This window comes from Astyanax mexicanus, chromosome 8 (assembly GCF_023375975.1).
Source record: "Astyanax mexicanus isolate ESR-SI-001 chromosome 8, AstMex3_surface, whole genome shotgun sequence".
Classification (NCBI taxonomy): domain Eukaryota; kingdom Metazoa; phylum Chordata; class Actinopteri; order Characiformes; family Acestrorhamphidae; genus Astyanax; species Astyanax mexicanus.
Window position 1 is genome coordinate 12695798 of NC_064415.1, and position 21212 is coordinate 12717009.

Here is a 21212-nt window from a genome sequence, read left to right on the forward strand (position 1 = left end):
TAAAAATTAAGACATTTTAAGACCTAAAATTTAGACCAACTCGCAAGATCATACACGTTAAAATAAAAAAACAATTGACTATTTACGTTTAATCTAGCTGCTTAAAAACTTCAAGACAGACAATACGATACACAAATATTAAAATTTTCTCACTGTACAGTATACACAATGAAACTTTATACAAAACAAAATTCAAACACTGAAAACAGCATAATACAATACGTGCTAAGAGTGAATAATAATAATAATAATAATAATAATAATTATTATTATATGTTAAAAAAAAAATATATATATATATATTATATTTATATATTTATTGTATATTATATTTAATATATATGTATTATTTATTCGCTCTGATCTGCATTAGGTATTTTAAATATGAGAACGAGTAAATAAAAAAATATACATTATTAAATTTAATAAAAAATTGTGCTTATTAAAACAGACAAATAATATCTTGCATTTCGTATTTAATTACAATAAAAATGTTTACCGGACCGTGAAAACAAATGCATCACAGAGCTTTTCTAGGGTGCCTCTGTTCTAGGGCCCTACATCTGTTACATCCTTGCTTTATGACACCTCTGGAAACAGAAACATAACGTGATTTTCACTCCACCAGGTGAGTAAGCCTAAGTGGACACCTGCATAAGTTGAAGTTGTTTAATCACTGTTTAATTCATCTCTCTCTCGCTATGTTACAGGCGCGCTCTCTCTCGTTATGTTTCAGTCTCTCTCGCTCGCTGTGTCCTATACTCTTTCTCTCTCTCGCTCTTTTCATATTCTTAATAGCAGCGTAGTATGTGTACGCAGCACTATGCGTGTGTAGTACGCATGCCAGTGTTTAGTTTTGCGTACCATTTCGTAAGCATGGGAAATGAGACTGGGTTGGCACTGCATGGCTAACTACCGACTTCCACCCCCGAAGTTCAACACATGGCTGACGGAATTATTCCCCCCTAAATTTAGCTCTGCAAATTTAAGACAGTTTGGTTGAAAATTTAAGACAAAATAAGACTTTTCAAGGTCTTATTTTACAAAAATGAAATTTAATACCATTTAAGACTTTTTAAGGACCCGCGGCCACCCTGGATATTTTATTTTGTTAAGCGACTTCTTACCTTGAGATTTGTAGTACTTGACCACCAGTATGATGGTCAACAGAAGATATGGAGACGCTGCCATTAAACTACTGAGCAGCCGGAGCACTGAGAATGGAGCTTCTGAAGTAGGCCGAGCTGGTGCAAACAAAAGAACGCCCAATGAAAAACATGATTACTGTTAGAGTGATGCATGTGTAAAGTAATATAGGGAAATACTATTTTAGATGCAAACCTCTGACTGAGATCCAGCTCTGTGGAGACTCTCCAATCTGTAGGATTGTACAGTGGTAGAGACCTTCATCTGACTTTGAGACAGTAGGGATGGTCATCTCTCCTGTAGTCTGGGTCTGGAGTAATAATCCATCTTTATAGAAATCAGCTGTGAGGTCTAAGGGCTTTGTGTAGAGAAATAAACAGTGTAGAGTCAGAGGATCTCCCTCAGTCAAAGGATGGACAGGACTCACCAGAATTACATCTCCCTCTGCAGGAAAGAGAACGTTATTACAGATTGTATACAGTATACTCTATCATCACTATGCAGAGTTTATTCAGCAATCTAGGTTTATTAAAAAGCATTTGTTCGTGCTTTTCTTGGAGTAACTGTGTCTACTGTCCAGAGAAAGCTTTCTACTAGATTTTTTAAATTCTGTGACAGTCAGAGCATTTACAACTCATCTCAAAAGAGGGATGGAGCTTCAGCATTCCAGAGAACACAGCTATACTGCTCCACAGCTCAATGCTGGGGCTTATACCCCTCTAGCCCATGCTTGGCATTAACCATGGTGCCAAAAGATACATGTTTTTCTGCTCCAGACTCCTATTCTATTGGCAGTACTTCTCTACAAGAACTGAATAGGCTGTGTTTGTAAGTTTTTGCATGTCTGCCTCAAGAAAGAGTGTCCTCATTGAAGACTCACCGTCCACTGTGATGTTAACAGGACTGCTGCTTCCTCCAGATTCAGACTCACACCAGTACACTCCAGTGTGGGATGTGTAGAGGGAGCTGATGCTGCATGTAGATCCTGTAACTGATCCCCAGCCTGATGAACAATCTGACACCTTACTCTCACTGAGTGAGTATCGTCTCACTCTCCATCCAGTAGAGTCACTCTGTCCCTCACAGATCAGTGAGAGAAAGTCAGTAGTAAAGTGTTGAGATCTGCTGGGACTGACGATCAGAGTGACCGAAGGAGTTGTAACTTAAAAAAAAAATGACAACAACAAATCAGTGAGTGTATTAATATGTACCTCATAATCTGATTACTTGACTGTATCAGTAAACTGATTAATCTGTTTGCAATAAATTATGGAAAAACTCTGAGTTTACCTTTGTACAGGTAGAGTCAACATCAAAGAAAAAGACAAGACAGGTGCCGATACAATAGTTATAAACCCATATGAGCATCTCTGGGGAAATGTCTCATCTTCTGAACAAGACCTTAAAGATTGCTTTTCACCCATTACTGTCCCCTTTGTTGAATTTTGACTCACTCTGTAGCTCTAAAACTGTTTTTTTGCTTTGGAGAGACGTACACATCTTAATCTTATAATATTTAGTCCTTAAAATGAACATTATATGAAGATAATGTAACGTTCAACATTACTTTCAACGTCACTTTCACAGGTGCTGTGGCACAGTGGCTTAGTGGTTAGTACGTTCGCCTTCCAGCGCTGGGGTCTTGGGTTCAAGTCCCTATCTGGGTGGAGTTTCAGTGTTCACCTCATGTCTGTTGGGTTTCTTCCGCAGTCCAAAACATGGAGATCATTTAAATTGGATATTCGAAATTTAAAAAATATATATGGATTGGTACTCAGTGATGCTTCAACTCCACTAATGCAGTTCTCCAGGTGGACAGTTGTTTCCAGTTGAGAGTAAGCTGTGCACTATTGGCGGCTGCTTCTCACCAGTGTGTGTGTGGATGAGTGCTGAGTATAAGATGTGATTGTAAAGCGTCCTCGGTTTCTAGAAAGGAACTATATAAATCTAACTTTATTAATTCATTAAGTGAGTGAGAAATCTAAGAATACTTTGTTCAAGTGTTTAGATACCCTAAAAATACCATACCTGATCTAAAATCTCTCTCTTTATCAGATTTCCTAAGAAATCAAAGTGTGCTACTTAGATAATCAGATTATGAAGTGATGCATTAAAAGAACAGGGTTAATTAATGCACATTGATCACTCACCTTTAACAGAGAGATCCACTCTGTTACTGTTCTGTGATGATGTGGGTCTGTTGTCTCTTATTCCTCTACACCAGTACTGATCCTGATCTTCAGCTGAACTGATGGTGAAGGTGAAGGTGTTGATCTGAGACTTTAAGACGGCAGTTCTACTGCTGCCTTTATACCACTGATATCTCCATCCATCATAACCAGTAATCTCACACTTCAGAGTGACTGACTCTCCAGTGAACACGGGTCTCCACCTGGACTCTACAGTCAGTGTAGCTCGGGGTAAATCTGTGGGAAGAGAGCAAAAGAGAAAAAATAGCTCATTTACAGACCAGAAATGCAGCCAACATTTAAAAGACGCAACTGATGTTTCCTTCATGGTCCTCAGTTACCCACAATTCTCTGAGCACACATACAGCATAAAAGTGAAACAACAACACTACGAAAACTGAATAAGCATGGTGCAAAACTCAGCCTTGCTCAGAGTTTAGACTTTAGCCATAAAAAAACTCACTTCCAGCTAAAAAGAAAAAGTGCATTAGCTAAATCCTATTATTGCAAGAAAAGGGATCTGTCCGAAAACATCACAATTCCTATCTGAGGACATGATTCATCCGAGGTCTCCGGCTTCTTGGTTTCTACTGCACTGCACCAGGTAGTAAATGGACCCAAGTGCAGAATAATAGATCTCAAAGCAGGTAAACTCAAATATGAAATACAATCCACCCAGGGGTTGCATCCTGGCCACTGACTAACACTTTGCCACTACACTAGCAGAGTGAATTGGAACACAGCCAAGTATGTCAACTTAAAATGAGTTTTTTCAGAAAACAGGTGGACCAATGAAACACCACACTGAGCGTGGGAAAGCAAGCACATTGAAAAATTAACAAAATAATGACAGGGGAAGACTATCTGCCCCTTAAAAACTGGGGGTTAAAGTAAACAAGAACCTTCTCAAATCAAACTACAAAATTTTTAAGCATGTTTGTACCTTAGGGAGTGATCCCCTTCTAACAGAAGGGAAACACTATAGAGCAGCAAGAGAGAGCGTGAGAGAGTGAGTGCAAGCGAGCGAGAGAGAGAGTCAGACAAACTGAGAGAAAAAGGGCAAAGAGAAAACTGAAGAAAAATGAAAACAAGTGCAGAGTCACTCTAACTCTCAGACAGACAGCAAAGGCAGAAAGAAACACTAGTAACAGAAAATTTGCTTGACAAGCATAGATTCACTCTGACAGCTTCAAATATCCAGCACTGTTGGACAGGTGCATTGCACTGAGCCTGATTATTTGCTGGTGTTACTCAAGGGCTCCATCTGGTGTCTGGAGGAAGCCTCAGCTGGATGCCAACCGTTACAATTTGTCTTTGTTTTAATCTCTTTTCTCCACCCATGTCTCTTTATCTGTTCCACCTTCCACTAAGTGTTCCCACCTATGTGTACTCTATGACCCCTTCTAATATCTGTGAGCAGTATGCTACAGTTTTGTCAGTGTGTGAAGAGATATTTTACAGAGCAGGATTTCTCAGTAAGGCAGACAATGCCAATTTTTAGCACTTGAGCAACCACTTACAATGTTGCTCATCTGTAATTGTATAAGTCAAGCTTGAGTTTTGGCCCAAATTATCTGACTAAGCTGAGGTTCTTTGTTCTAGTGTCCCTCCATTTCCTCCAAATGACTTAAAAGGTAAACAATAAGATAAGTAATAGTAATACTGAATAATGATATGATTGACACCTAATGGATCTATTTAATGTGAATGGCTCTAGTATCTCCCATAATAGTAATTTCCCTACTCTAGAAAACTTGATTTAATGTTGAAGGCCTACCAAAATGCTTAGCAAACAAACTCTCTTTCAGTAAATTAATTAAGCAATAAAACACTGCAGCCCAACCAAGCTGTGTATTCTGTTTATACCACTGAAACCTTCATCCATCATGAGTATTTATATCTCTTTGAGTGGATCTACAGAATCAGTGAGGGTAATAAAGACTGTAGAGATGATCATACTCACCTGATACAGTCAGTATAACAGCAGAACTGTAGTGCGAGTAGCGTTGGGTTCCTGCTATTTTCCCTATACAGGCGTATTCACCACTGTCTGACTCTGAAACACTGCTGAGTCTGATCTCCTGTGAGGTGATATCTGAGTAAACTGTGTTTCCATTCTTATACCAGTTGTATCTCCACTCAGTGCCTCCGCCTTCCTGTAGGTCACACCTGAGAATGACAGTCTCTCCTCTGAACACCTGATTATCAGGATTTATGGACACCACAGCGTTTTGTACCTCTGTGGAAAAGAAACAATATTTTATTGAGAACAAAATTTCAGAACAGGAACATCTAGCTAAATTCAAAGTTCTGCCCTAAAAAATAGACTGCATGATGCTAGACTGCACAAAGTCTCTCACAATCTCTTTAGGGACCTATATATATATATATATTATTGCATGCATCTACCAAGTGTGCAAAAAGAGAAAAGCCTATATATACAAAAGATATTTGTGTCACATGCACAACCTCTAAAAGAGGATCTGGCATTTTTGCTGGGTACCAAGAACCTCGTACAAGAACTACTGTGCACAATATCTTCATTATCTCATTCACACATCGTTGAAATCAGAAAAGAAATACAGAACTAAAACCGAAAAGAGCTTTTAAGTTAAGAGAGGTAAAGGTAAAGTCCTCACTAAAACCATGGTATCCTGCAGGATAAGCACTGGCTTGGCTTTTTTTTTTGGAGGACATTTAATTTTGATTAGTGTTAATACAGAGATATTATATAAGAGATATATAATATAAGCACAAAAAATTGCAGGCAAAACTGTGAGGAGAGGAAGGGGAAACAACAAAAAACCCAAAAAAACAGAGAAGACAAAAAAGGGGGGAGAAAAAAAAAGCCAAGAAGAGAAAAAAAACCCCGAAAAATATTAAGAAACAACAACAAAGAGAGCAAAACAGCTACAAAAAAAACAATAGATTAATAAATATTTTTTGGTCTTTATGTGGAGATAAGTATCTGCCCAGTCTGTGTGTATGTGTGTTTGTATAGGAACATTCGGGTAGAGACGGTAGATATATGGGATGGATGCTGGCATAATGGTTTTGTTATTGGTGTGTTGATCTGTTTGTGCTGATGTAAAAGGCTGCTTAGTGCGGACCATGTTTTTATGTGGTCTTGAATTCTGTTTTTGGTGGATGCTGATATTTTTTCCATTCCTATGTTCTATGAGTGAGTTTTCCTATTGATTGATTATGATATTTTTCCTTAATTTCCAATTTGTGAAAAACTGAAACGATTCAAAAGTGAAGCTAAGTTGCTTTTTTCCTTACTGAACAAATAATATATTTATTTTTTTTAAATTTTACCATACATTCTCCAGAATAGTTTTCATTGTACATTGAAAGTGTAAGATCAGTAAACTCACCTCTGACTGTAAGTGTAATTTTATTACTGTCCTGTGATGATATGGGTCTGGTATAGTATCTCAATCCTCTACACCAGTACTGATCCTGATCTGCTGCTGAACCGATGAAGGTGAAGGTGTTTCGCTGAGACTTTAAGACGGCAGTTCTACTGCTGCCTTTAAACCACTGATATCTCCATCCATCATAACCAGTAATCTCACACTTCAGAGTGACTGACTCTCCAGTGAACACAGTACTGTCTGGATCTACAGTCAGTATAGCTCTGGGTAAAGCTGCAGAAAGAAAGGAACATACATCTGCTGTTAGGCATGAATGCAAAAAAATATTAAAGAGACTAATGCCTAGTTAAAACTACACCATTTTAGCCAAGTTTTGAAGTTGCCAACAATTTTTTGTAAAAAAAAAAAAAAAAAAAAACGTTTGAAAATTGGCGACCACATGGTGCTCACTCAACATTATAGTGCAAACAGCTGAAAGATGAAGAATCACAGATGCCTGCCAAACATCTAGCAGGTTTAATATGTAGACCAGACTGTGAGTCAAGAGCAGTGGCTATGTACAGCCAGAGGTGGAAAAAGTACTAAAAAATTGTAATTAAGTAAAAGTACCTTTACTTGCTAAAATTCTACTCAAGTAAAAATAAAAAAGTACTCAATTTAAAATTTAATTTGAGTAAAAGTTACATAGTTACTTTTAATTATTTGATGTAAAAAAGTACAACAAATCATAAAGTAAATATTTTAAATAAATTATTATTCCAAGTAATAATTTGGATCTTTCATGCAGTATTTGTTTAGACCACCCGATAAAACATTTTCAAAAACAAGTGGCATAGGTTTCTATGATCCATTTTTTTTCTTTACTGTTAAAAAGTAACTCGACAGAACACCTGTTCCCCCGAGCACAGCTGATTTACACAGCGTCTCTCCCGCTAACCATAATAAACACTGCTGGGAAAAGTTCAGCTGTGCTGCCATGGAGAACAAAACTACATTTTTATTTATTCATATTTGTTTTTGTTTTTTTCCCCCCAGCATTTAATTTTTTACTCAGTAACGAGGAGTTTTCCAATGTAGTGAAGTAAATTACTTGTGTCAAAATGTACTTGAGTAAAAGTAAAATTACCTATTTTAAAAACTTCTTAAAAAATTACAAATTACTCAATTACTGTAAGTAATTCATTACTCTCCACCTCTGTGTACAGCCAATGGGATTGTGTAGATAGAGAACCAGGAGCTGTCCAGTTTTGTTATAACAGCTTTTTCTGAAACATATGCTGCCTATTTGGGCAGGATTCTGAGGCAGAAAGGCACCTAGTCATGTCTAAATCAATGTTCAGCAATCTAGCCTTCTGTTTTATTGTGATATTGTGATAAAATGCTACTGACAAAATAGCTAAACCAACATATCTAGCTGTGAGTTGTCCACAGCTTGAGAGCATCAGGACAGATTTTTTCCCTTTTAATTCAGATACTTTTATTTATTGTTTATGTAAAAGTTTGCATACATGTGCATAACAAGTGGGTATGTTGGGGACATGCCTGTGTTGACAATTCACTGCTTAGATAGCAATGATTTTCTGAGTTCTTTTTAGGTTGGTTTTAGGCGGTGGTGCGCCTGTGTTTTCCATTACTGAGATAGCAATACACCAGAAATTTACCTGAATAAACCTCATATACATACGTAATACACCAGACTGTGAGTCACGAGCAGTGGCTATGATAAAGTCAATGAGATTGTGTAGATAGAGAACCAGCAGCTGTCCAGTTTTGATATAACAGGCGTATGCTGCCTATTCGGGCAAGATTCTGAAGCAGAAAGGCACCTTGTCATGTCTGAATCCAAGTTCAGCAATCTAGCCTTCTGTTTTATTGTGATATTGTGATAAAATGCTGATAACAAAATAGCTAAATGCTTATATCTGGCTGTGAGCTGTCCACATCTTGGTAGCATCAGGACATATATTTTTTTTCCTCTTTAACACTATTTTACTATCTAAGTGAGATAGTGATCCTGATCCTGACCTGCTGCTGAACTGATGATGGTAAAGGTGTTCTTACAGACTGCAGTTATACACTGAAGTTCTACACTTCAGAGTGACTGACTCTCCAGTGTGTTCTACAGTCAATCACTTTGTCATAACTATCCTTCATGCTCAATTTTCATTGGCTATTGACAGGACATGTTCGGATTGATTCATAAAACCTTAAACAGATTAAACTCACAGTCAGGTTTAAAAAATCTAATTTGCTTATTATGCTCTAAATGGTCTGAAATGCAATCTGAAGGCCATAAATCAAAGCCTGTACCCCTCACAAATCCCTCGATTCTCTCTATAACTGTTGATTCTGATTGACAAAAAATCTGCAGACTTGAGCCAACTTGCACAGACTTGGCCGGACTAAAAATCAAAGCAAAAATCAATCTTTAATATTCCCACATGTGTGCATTAACAACTCTATCTATAAAGATGCTTCTACTCCTGTCATTGATGAGCAGTGCCCTCAAATTGTCAGTGTTTGGAGGTGTTTCACAAAGAAAGGTTCCTTAGTAAGCCATGAAATATCAAACGCAAATGATGTCAAACGGTAATGTCCTCCAGCTGTGGTTGTATAAGGAAAAGCTTGAGTTTAGGCTCAAGTTATCTGGCTAATCTGAGTTTCCCTGCTTTATGATATGCATATCCATAGGCGTAGGAACCGGGGGGGATGGGTGGGACATGTCCCACCCAATATTAGAAACAGGTGGATTTGTCCCCCCCCAAAAATGATATCAGTTCGCTCAGGTCAGCTGTACTATTAATGAGGAGACAGACCGGACCAATCACGGAGCCGGTTCAAGTATTAAGTCACGCCTCTCAGTAGAAACAGCCAATCAGCTTGCTGGTTTTGCGGCGCGCGGAGCAGAGGCAGTTTGCTGTTGGGGAAGCCCCGCCCCCTCGCTGTGAGATTTAGCAGCGGGATCGGGACGCAGCAGCTTCAGCTGATTTTAAAACAGATATGGATATACGGAGATTTTTCTAAAAGAAAGGTAACGATAGGCTAACCACTTCAACTGTGATGATATGTTTCTGATAGCTGGTTAAAAATACATGTCTCTGAATCAGCACACAGTTTAAACCCACTGTGATTAATAAACTGCAGCTGTGTAAGCTTATCTTTGGAATTAGCTAGATTGGGAGTCAGGGTTAAAGGAAAAAAATAAAAAATATATGTAATGTTTCCCTGTACCTGATCAGCTAATCACTTTAATTTTCAAACTGTTTATTCATTTAGGATTACAGGATTTACTGTGAGCTATATTGAACGAAAATTGATTTAACTAACTAGTTATCTAGAAGCTGGATGTAGATGATCGCCAGAATTTCGTACAGTACTTTAAGTTGGTAGTTTAAAGCAGTTACTTAACCCCGATCACTGCCCTAAACTAGTGTTTTCCACCTGATCAGCTAATAAACAGTCATTTACTGAGTTTACCTGTTAAAATCCTTTAGCCCCCTATGGAGCCTAAATTAATCATGTATATCCACCAGAGGAAGCTCTAGAATATGCAGAACAGTTTTAATATGCAGTAGAATATATAAGAACTGGTTTGAGAAACACTGCTGTAACGTGACTTCTGTTCATTTGTATTTCACTGTAAGACCACATATCCTGACGTTTATAAAAATCTCTATGAAACGTAAAGTTACATTCTTTTACATAAAAGGACACCATCTTAAGAAGAGCTCTCAGTAGAAAAAAATAAAAGTGCAGGAGAAAATGTAAATATACAACAGAATTGACATGCCAATACATAATAATAATAATAATAATAATAATAATAATAATAATAATAATAATAATAATAACAATAATAATAACAATAATAATAATCTGTTATATTATTTTAAATATTAGGTGATAACTCAGACATTGCTTGCATAATTTTTCTAACAACAGTAGCTGTAATGTGGAGTAACATGTTTAGGTTGTAAAATCACCTTATAATAATAATTTACTTTTAATTAAAAGTAATTTCCACAAATGTTGTTCTAGGAAACTATTGGGTGGGCTTGGGTTCATATTGGCAAATGTGTCCCCCCCAATATCAAGCCCGCTCCTACGCCCTTGTGCATATCCATGTGGTCTGTAATCCAGCATTGTTTTAGCTCTGTTTGCATTGTGTTTGGTCTGATCATGTCACATGTCTTTACGTACTTACATCACATTTATGGCTTCAAAACATAATCTGGTACTTTTTGTACTGCACTCTACTCTTACACTGACATGCCAAATGTTTTTGGACATGGGATGAGTATCGTGTCCCTTGACTTGTGCAATGTCCCATACAAGCTAAAGCGTCACTTGTCTGTTCACACTGACAATTCTAGATGATGCCGATGGTCACGATCATTACCACCCACTGCACTGCCCACTGTGGGTGGTAATGCCTACAATTAAAACAATAAGATGGCAACACTCACCTGATACCGTCAATTTAACAGCAGTACTGGTGTCTGAGTATTGTGTGGATCCTTCAACTTTCCCTCTGCAGGTGTATTCACCACTATCAGACTCTGAAACAGAGCTGAGTTTACACTGCTCGGTTGTGCTGTACGAGTAAAATGTGTTTCCACTATTATACCAGTGGTATGTCCACTCAGAGCCCCCTCCTCCCTGTATGTCACATACAAGAGTGACACTCTCTCCTCTGAACACCTGGTTAGCAGGATAGATGGTCAACACAGCTTTTGGTCTCTCTGTGGAAGAGAAAGAAAAACACCCTCACAACAAAATCAAGAACAAAATCTCACAACAGGATCAGCTGCCAACATAGATGGATGGGCAGTTTAGTAACTTAGAACTTAGTTAAGTTCTACTTAAAAGCAGAGACGTTTTAATTCATTGGGGGGCCCCAAGCAAAACTGACCCAACGATATAAAGGATAGGTTGAGGTTTTGGTGTTTTGTTTCCATAATTTGAAAGTGAAACTGTAAGTTAGTATCTTTATCCGTTCATGTTTTAAAGATGTTTAAGCTAGTGTGCATGGATACTGCTGAACATGTTCCAGTCTGGTTGTATACTAGTCTGTAACTAGTGGGAGGGGCTCCCTTAAGGGGGATTCTGAAAACAGTGATAACAGCTGTACTTTCCTGCATCAAACTATTTAATTCACAACCAGTTGTTGTCTGGGGCATCCAGGTAATAATAATCCAGGTAACTAATTAGGCAACTGATTCCTGAAAAATTAAACATTAACACTTCCCTCTGAACTTAGTTCAAAAATAGTAATTTTTCTAACATGCCTGAAATGTTCTGTATTTGTTGTCTATTTTTTGGACTCTTTAGTCCATTTTCCGCGCTACAACTGCGCACTCTCCCTGCTTTAAACTCTTTGGCCCGTTTTCTGAGAATCCTCCGGTTAGCTGCAATGCTAGGGGTTAGTGTCAGGAGCATTAGTGCTGGACAAGTAAGCTAAAGTCAGACGCTTTTTTCCGCCGTTTTTATTCTTCCTCTGAACAGCTGGGATGTACAGACCACCTGACTGGGGGTAACGTTACTATGAAAGGAATGAGCCAAACAACGAGCCCACCCAGCAGAGCAGCGAGAGGTACCGTTACCGAAAGTCTAGATAAGCTGACAATTTCAAGATAACATAGCTAGCATTACCTACTTAGCTAGCTATATTACCATAGCTAGCCAACGCTAGCTAACTAACTAACGCTAACTAGATGAAGCTAGCTACCCAGCATACCTTCTAACTTCTAAACTAAATGGTTTATCAACAAAAAAGTTTCCCCTGCTACAACTGCGCATTCTCGCCGCTTTTAGACTCTTTGGTCCGTTTCCCCTGACAGGTATCCTTTAAACTTTGAATCTCACATTATAAAAACCTGCAGGCCAACTTTCATTTTATTTCTAAAATACCTTGCAGGCCACTTCAAAAAAGAAAACGGGCCGCAAATGTCCCGTGGGCCATAGTTTGAACACCCCTTATATAGTAATTTAAAATTAGTAAAAGATAAAGTGTTAAAGACACTGTAAATATACTCGCCTGTTACAGACAGCTTAATATCATCACTGGATTCTGCAGTGTTCCCCCTGGAGCGTCCCATGCAGGTGTATCTACCACTGTCATTTGCGCTCACGTTAAATTTATATTCATATTTGCCTTTAGAAACTTCAACCAGCTCATTCCTCAACCAGTGGATAGTCCACAGCCTGTCTGGCTCTGAGTTTATTATTCTACATTTAAAAGAGATAGTGTCTCCCACAGACGTCTGCACTGTAAGTACAGCCTTTGCTTTCCCTGAAACAAACAATAATCATTGATTTTAACATAATACAGCTATTAGGTGGGTCACTATCTATAAGATGTACCTTTGTTTCTACAGCTTAGTTGTTTACATTTCCAACAAATACTGTAAAGCAATAATTAATCAATACTTACTATAAATGAGCACATTATAACAAATATAAAGGAATATATTTTTTATACAGGAACTTATACACTTTATACAGTTTCCTTTGATGTTTTCTGTGCATTGTCTGCAATGCTGCCTGATGTTAAGTTAGATAATTCTTTAAATTTTTATACATACTATTTTATTTTCAAGGGAATAAAGAGACTTGTCTTCAGAAAATATTTATTTCACTTAATATTTATCAGATTGTCGCCATCAGCTGAGATAAAGCTTAAACTGTCCACCCTGTTATCATACAATATCACAGTAATTGAATACTTTTAGATTATTGAAACAAAACAATGTCATCATTAACAATTTCAAATTTTTGCAACTTTATTAAATGCTAGTTTTGGCTAAAATTGTCCACCCTGTCTTTGTTGCATGCATAACAGGAAATAAAACATTAAAAAGAGAAAATAAAAAGTGATAAAGTTAGGGTTAAACTTCAATTATAAAACACCAAAATTCACAGTATTATGATTATGACCCATGTATCCATGTTATAAATTGTTATAAAATAGGAAAACAATAATTTATTTTAACAATGATTTACCTGCAGATTGTCCACAGTGAATGAAAGTGGTCAGCACTAAAGCAGAGACAGAAACATAGAACAGAAGAAGTATTGCATTCATGTTAAATATTATCTGGATGAGCAGTAAACTAAAAGGGCCTCCTTATCTACAAACACTTACTGAATCACGCATATAAATAAGTTCAAACTGAGGAATAAACTTCATACAGAATTGTCTGTGAACAGGTAGCAGTGTTTTACTGTAGTAGACATCCTGCATCATCTGTATTTGTGTGGAAAAAAAAGCTCATCATCAAACACATGCTTTGGAATTTGGATCAATGAGAAGATAGCCATTACAACGTGTATATTTGATCTAATCTCGTTACAGGCCTTTGTCTGTAGACAAGTACTGCTACAGGTGAAGGTGATACAAAACCCTTTTTCTCTGCAGTAAAATAAATGATTTACCTTCTGAAAACTTTGAGAGCTTTGAATAATCCTACAGTACACTCTGAGAAACTGCTTGTTCACTTTTTACTACATTTAATAATTTCAGATCAGAAAGGGATCAACCCTAATTCTGCATGTTTGAAAAAAATTAATAAATAGCCATCCGTAACAAAACAAAAGGAAAATTTAGGAAGTTTAGGAAAGGTTAGGCAATCTCCAATTTTGTGATTTTTATTTATTATATTTTGGCAGTTTTACCTCTAATACAATTTCAATAAGGATTTTCAGTAATGTTTCGTAGAAAACATGAACAGTTTTTATGTAATGCTTGAAAAGAAATCCTCTAAATTTAGTTGCGTGATATCAGGCACACAATTGACAAAAACATATATATATATATATATATATATATATATATATATATATATATATATATATATATATATATTGCAAAAAAAAAATATTGAGACAATGTGCTTTTCTGTCTTGAATTACAGTGACATGTTTTAGATGTATTCCTCTCCGATTCTGTGTGTCACTCTGTACTAAAATATGTTTAAGGATACACAAACGGTACATTTCTGGCAGCAAAAAGAGCCTAAAAATGTCAACAATGGGCAAATCTTAAAGCAGCTGATAAGTGTCCACATATATTTGAACATATAGTGTAATTAAATAAAAACATGTCAGAAGAACATTAACAGTAAATGTTCAATCACAAAATACACACACAATGCATCCAACACATCTGTCTATCTGTCTGTCTGTCTGTTAATTACAGAAACTGCTGTTCAGATTAAATATTACTTCCCTTCATTCATTTAGCAGCACCTCACTATAATGAAGATATAAAGAGAAGATTTACTCACAGAGTATTACAGAGAGAGAACTCAACTCCATACTGTCCCACTAATTACTGACTGACTGACTATGAGTTATGCTATGTGTTAAACGCTCATCATCACTTCCTTAGAAAGAGAGAGGGGGGGGGGGGGTGTGTGTAAAGAATAACACTAAAGTATTACATCAACAGACTATTTTTTTAAAATCTCTATACCCTTAATAAGTCCATTTTCATAATAGGTGGCTGATCTTTTTACGAGAGTGTTATTTTTCAATAGATTTTCTTTATGTTTTTGTTTTTAAACATTTTAATGCGTTTTTTATGCAACACTAAAATTGAGACTCTTAGTTTCAATTATTGATATTCTCAAACTGTGTTGTACACTATATTCATTATTTCTAATAAAAAATCAGGGCCATTAAAAAAGTTAATTCTGCTTTTGTTGAAGTAACTGTCTCTTCTGGACAGTTCTGTAAGATCACAGATTGCATTCACTGACAAATTATTAGTGAGGTCAAGATGTTGGATGATCACCAGCCCAACTCTCCAACTCATCATATGTTATTCTTTTACACATTTTTTTATTATTTGACTTTTTTTGTATTTTCTAATTTTTAAAGCACTTTGCCTGACCGTTGTGTACACTGTAAACCCAGAAGTTGTCTGAACTCAAATAAATTAAATCTGTTTTACATAAAATTGGATATTTCTAAACAATACTCAACTATTTTGAGTTAGTTGAACATTTGTGGGCACATATACTGTACTATTCAAACTGAGATCTTTGAGTTTAATCAACTTATAATAACTGAGTTTAGTCTGTTGCCATTAACAGCTTCTTTTCCATTGGCTTCTGTCACAATCTATTTGCATACTGGGTGTGTCCAACAGTTTCTGACTAACACTCACCATCAGTGTGTAGTGATTCACCTGGGGCTACCTTAGGTAAACTTGTAGATCATATATTATGATTAAATGCTTGGACTCTGTGTTGTTGGCTGTAGAATAAGCATCATTTACTGAGCTGCAGTAACTCTGTGTTCTCGCTGTGCTCTCAGTTCTATGAGTATTTAAAAAAATAGTTGAATGAAACCAGAAAGAAAACTAAATACAAGTTCAGGAAAATATTAAATTTAAATATATATGTATATGTATTTGTTAAGTTCATTGTACTTCAAAATTATATTACAAGTTTTGTGTTTAGTCAACTTATCGGGTTTTACAGTGTATGAAACATGCTATATAAATAAATTTGCCTTGCCTTACAGGGACTAGACAAGCTGTGTATGTGTGGGTGGGTGTGTGCATTTTGCACATCTGTGTCAGCCACGATTGCAACATAAGCCAGTGTGTATTCATTAGAAGGGGTGTCCACACACATTTGTACCTACAGTGTTATCTGTGTGAAGATACTGATAAGGCAAACGTTCTGTCTAGCAGTGCTATGAGGGTCACTAAAAAGGGTTTAGGGATTTTTCTTCTACTTTTATACTTTGATGTATTTCTTTTTAAAATAGTGCATGCAAATAATCTGACCATGTACTCGTTTCAGAAGGCTGCTTGCATCACTGAGTTTCAGTTCCTCATTCGCTAAAGATGTCATAAGCTGTGGTTGGTGGTATTTATACACTCATCATGGACGGGAATGTGATAGCGACACTCTTCTTTCAGTAATTTATTTCTGAGGCAATAAGAGGGTATAACAAGCATCGTTAGTAGAAAAAAACATCAGTACAGAAATAACTTTTTAACAATTTATATTTTAATACTTAAATATTAAAATATTTTCCCAAAGTATTAGATAGAGCACCATCATATGAAAATTGTGCGTTTATTTAATTTTTCCAAATTGAAAACCTCTGGAATCTAATCAAGAGGAATATGGAAGACCACAAACCATCAAACCAAACTGAATTGCTTGAATATTTGCACCAGGAGTGACAAAGTTATCCAAAAGCAGTGTGTAAGACTGGTGGAGGAGAACATGCCAAGATGCATGAAAACTTTGATAAAAAAAAAATATTGATTTCTGAACTATGAATATGAACATATTTTCTTTGCATTATTTGAGATCTGAAAGCTCTGTAGATATATATAGTCAAACTGGGTGCAGGCTGTGAATGATCTGTTTGTAAATAGTTGCTATTGAAGGTGTGCATGATGTATGATGTTTCTAAATAGAGCGAGGCTTTCTATAGACTCTAACTGCTGAGGTGCTGTGTGTTGTAATAGCAGTCAACCAGTTTGAGTCAGTGTCCATTTAAGGAGCACAGGACTATAGGAGTATAAGTGACTATTATGAGTGTAGCCATAGATAACGTATGAAAAAAATGACTGACATAACAGCCTTGTCTTTCTAGCGAAATTTCTAGGACAAAAAAAATTTTAGCACCCCCCCCCCCCCTTGTCTCTGATGCAAACCATACAGAAAGAAACCTCCTGCCCAAATAAAATAAAATAAATTATAATAAAATTCTCTCTCTCATTTTATCTCTTTAAATAAAATGTTTAAATCTAGTGTTTGCAGTTTTGTTCAGAACACCATTTTCCAATTTTCCAATATGCCAATATCCCAATTTTCCTCCTTTAAACGTCTTTCTGTCACAGGCCTTTACATAGAGTTTAATTGCTGTTTATGGACAGATTTACCAGCTTTGCATGCCTCCCCGACACCAAATTAAGTCTCCATGGGAAGCTGAATTGAAGAAGCTCTGAAGAAGGTACATAAAAATGCAATTTGTGATAGATGTCACCAAGCTCCAGCAAATCACCTACATTCTTTCTGGTCCCTTCTGACATTTTTGACCGCCAAGTCCAGCCCAACCTTTTTATTTCCCTTAGTGTATTCCCCTCACCATGCATATTAGTCAGTAAATCATTATATATATATATATATATATATATATATATATATATATATATATATATATATATATATATATATTTTTTTTTTTTTTTTTTTTTTTTTTTTGCAAAATCCCCCTGTAAGAAATTTCCACTCAAGACTACTCATATACCCGTCATCATAAGGGTTCCAGTGAAACAGTACAGACTACATGCTGACTCTTCTTCATCCTAAATAAAAACGTCCCTTCAGATCAGGTTCAGACAGAGTAATTAACGCATCTAATTCAGCACATGAACAGAACATTAATAAATCCATTAAGTAAATAAATAAAAAAAACAACTGCAGTTATCAGGTCTGCTAAATATACACTAAAAACACTTTAAAACACGTATTGGGACACCTGCTTAATTATCTTTTCTATTGAAAAGATATTAACTTAGTGTATTGGTGTATCCTGCTTTTGTTGGAGTAACTGTCTCTACTGTTCAGGAAAGGACTTTTTACTAGATTTTGGATCATAGTTGTGAGGAATTGAAATTAATGAGGTCAACATGTTGGAGGATTACCACCCAACTCATCCTCATCCAACTCCACAACTCATTCCAAACTCTTCTCACAGGTTTTCCCATCGCACACACAAAGAACATTTAACTATTCTGAAAATAATGTGTATAAGCAAGACCCAGACTTTTGCTTGGTGTGCCTTTTTAATTTCCTCTACCTATTTTATTTGGGATTAGTAGGATTTAACAAATATAAAAAATAGACTTTGTCTTTGTACAGGAAGTTGTTTTTTTACTGTAGCTTCATAATATTATTGCTACAATTTGTCCTTTTCTTTCAAAAACGTCATAACAAATAAAGCTAGATATGTTTTTGTACATAAATAAACTAGATTCAAACCTAAAATTAAATGAGAATTTTACCTGGCCCATATTTCTGTTTGGACTGGCTGTAGAAACTTTTGACTGGGATTCCTGACATTCTTGTTTTCAAACAATTGAGTACAATGTTGTCATGTGATCATTAAATGGTACGAACAGTGTCGAAATTAAATGTAATGTCTAAAAAACTTTTAAATGTGAAAAGCAGTATTTATTTAACTGTGTATTTGTCAGTTAGCTTGTATTTATATTGTACTGATAAAGGTACAAAGATACAAATACATATATTGTAAAAAAAAAAAGAAAAAGAAAAAAGAAAATAATAGAAAACAATTAATTGGTTAACAGCTTACAGCTGGTAAGTAGCAATGAAAAAAAACCAAGCTTTGGAAACAGATTTAAAAAATGACTGAAGCTACAAAGATTTTACTGTAGTAAATTCTGTAGTTCCAGCAGTGCTGGAACAGTTGGTGTTACTGCTCTCTCTACTGCAGCATCTACACACTTACACACAGCACATTCACACTGTCATCATCATAATTAGAAAAAAAAAAAACAGATTAAAACATAGAACTCTGTAAGTATTACAAGAATAAAAGTCTTTACTTAAGAGAAATTACAGATGAAGCCAGAGAGTGTTGAGTACTGTTTGTATTGGACTGTGTATTAGACTGGTTGTATTGCCTGTGTAACATTTTTATTTTAGATTTAATATTGACCTTTTAAGTAATTGATAAGATGAGAAAAAAATCAGCTTATAGCACTGCTACAAGACAACTAAACAACATGGGTGTTCCGAAAAAACTAGTGTACTAATATATCAATTACTGGCTTTAGAATATCCGATACATTTTTATATTTATAAATCTTTTATTATTATTATTTATTTATTTATGCACAATACATCAAAAACATAATAAAGACAAAAAGGAGTAAAAATAATAATAACAGTGCAGGAACAGTACAAAAAGCCAGCAGGTCTTGTACTAGGCACTTTCCCATTGTATTTAAATTAATTACAGTACATTTTAGGTTAATATACAAAATATGAGGAAAAGGACGTAGAAAAGTAATGAAGATAATGAAGTAGAAGAAAAAAAGGGGAGGGAATAATAAGAATGACAGTAACAAAAACAACAGCACAGTCACAGGTAGGTGCAGGATGATTTAAATAATACAGATTTAAGTAATAACTGATCCTAGTATATCCATAGAAGACTAATGACGTTTCCTTGTATAAATATAAAACACAAATATAAAGCACATAATTCAAGAGTTTCACTTATTTGAACTTTTTAAACTTTTACAGTATATTGATGTTAACAAACATAATAAAATAAAAATAGAATACAAGTATAAAGAAATATATATATATATATATATATATATATATATATATATATATATATATATATATATATATATATATATATATATAAGAATGGGAATAATAATAGGGAATTATCATTACAAGTATAAATAAATATATGTATATATATAAATAATAATGGGAATAATAATAATAATAGGGAATAATAAGAATGACAGTAACAGAAACAATAGCACATAGTCACAGGTAGGTGCAGGATGATTTGAATAATACAGATTTAAGTAATAACTGATCCTTGTAAATCCATAGAAGACTACTGACGTTTCCTTGTATAAATATAAAACACAAATATAAAACACATAATTCAAGAGTTTCACTTATTTGAACTTTTTAAACTTTTACATTGTATTAATGTTAACAAAAATAATAAAATAAAACTAGAGTAAAAGTAGAAAGAAATATATTTATATATAAATAAAAAATATATATAAACAAAATAGGCTAGTAAAAGAATACATTGACACAATGAAAAACTGTGATATAAACAAAGATAAAGACAATTTTGACAGGTCAAATCATCATCTCTTGCAGGTTGAAGATTCAGGGCCTGCAAGATTAATCATGGACCTATAACAGAAGGAGAATTAAAAGATTATGATGCTTCACATTGAATAATAAACAGATACAAATAAACACACACATGTTTCTCTGAACTGGTTCTGGGCCTGAGTGGCACTTATTGACTCACCTGAGAGTGACAGCTCAACGATATCACTGGCCTCTGTCCTCTTCTGGGCATCTTGTTTATGGATTCCCCTGCAAATAATTTTTTTACCTTCATCATCTGCTGTCACCTTATAAACGTACGCACTTTTCTCATTAGAGGAGCGAACTCTTATTCCGTTCTCGTACCAGCCGATAGTCCACGCGCTGCCCTCTCCGTTCTTTATTCCACACTTCAGAGTGATCGTCGCTCCAGCGAACGTCTGCAGGATAATATCGGCTTTTGGCATCTCTGTAAATACCAAACCACAGATATTTCTTTTTAAATAAATTAAGCAATAATTAATAAAATCTTTTAGGTCTTTTCACATGCAATACATTAGCGAAACAAAGAAATTAATTTGTATTGAAAGTGCAGTGTATGAATTATATGATTTTCCACTGATTTGGTCTTT

General features: G+C 35.4%; 1 protein-coding gene across 1 annotated transcript; it reads right to left on the bottom strand.

Annotated features, from left to right (window-relative positions):
• Positions 1 to 1324: 1324 nt before the first annotated feature.
• On the bottom strand, positions 1325 to 18804 carry LOC103023576 (Fc receptor-like protein 5). Its single transcript, XM_049482787.1, has 6 exons — positions 18747 to 18804; positions 6713 to 6985; positions 5299 to 5574; positions 3297 to 3572; positions 2027 to 2308; positions 1325 to 1590 (listed from the first exon to the last, which is right to left on the bottom strand). Exons 1-6 carry the CDS (start codon positions 18802 to 18804, stop codon positions 1325 to 1327), a joined length of 1431 nt encoding a protein of 476 aa, XP_049338744.1.
• Between the last annotated feature and the right edge of the window lie 2408 nt (positions 18805 to 21212).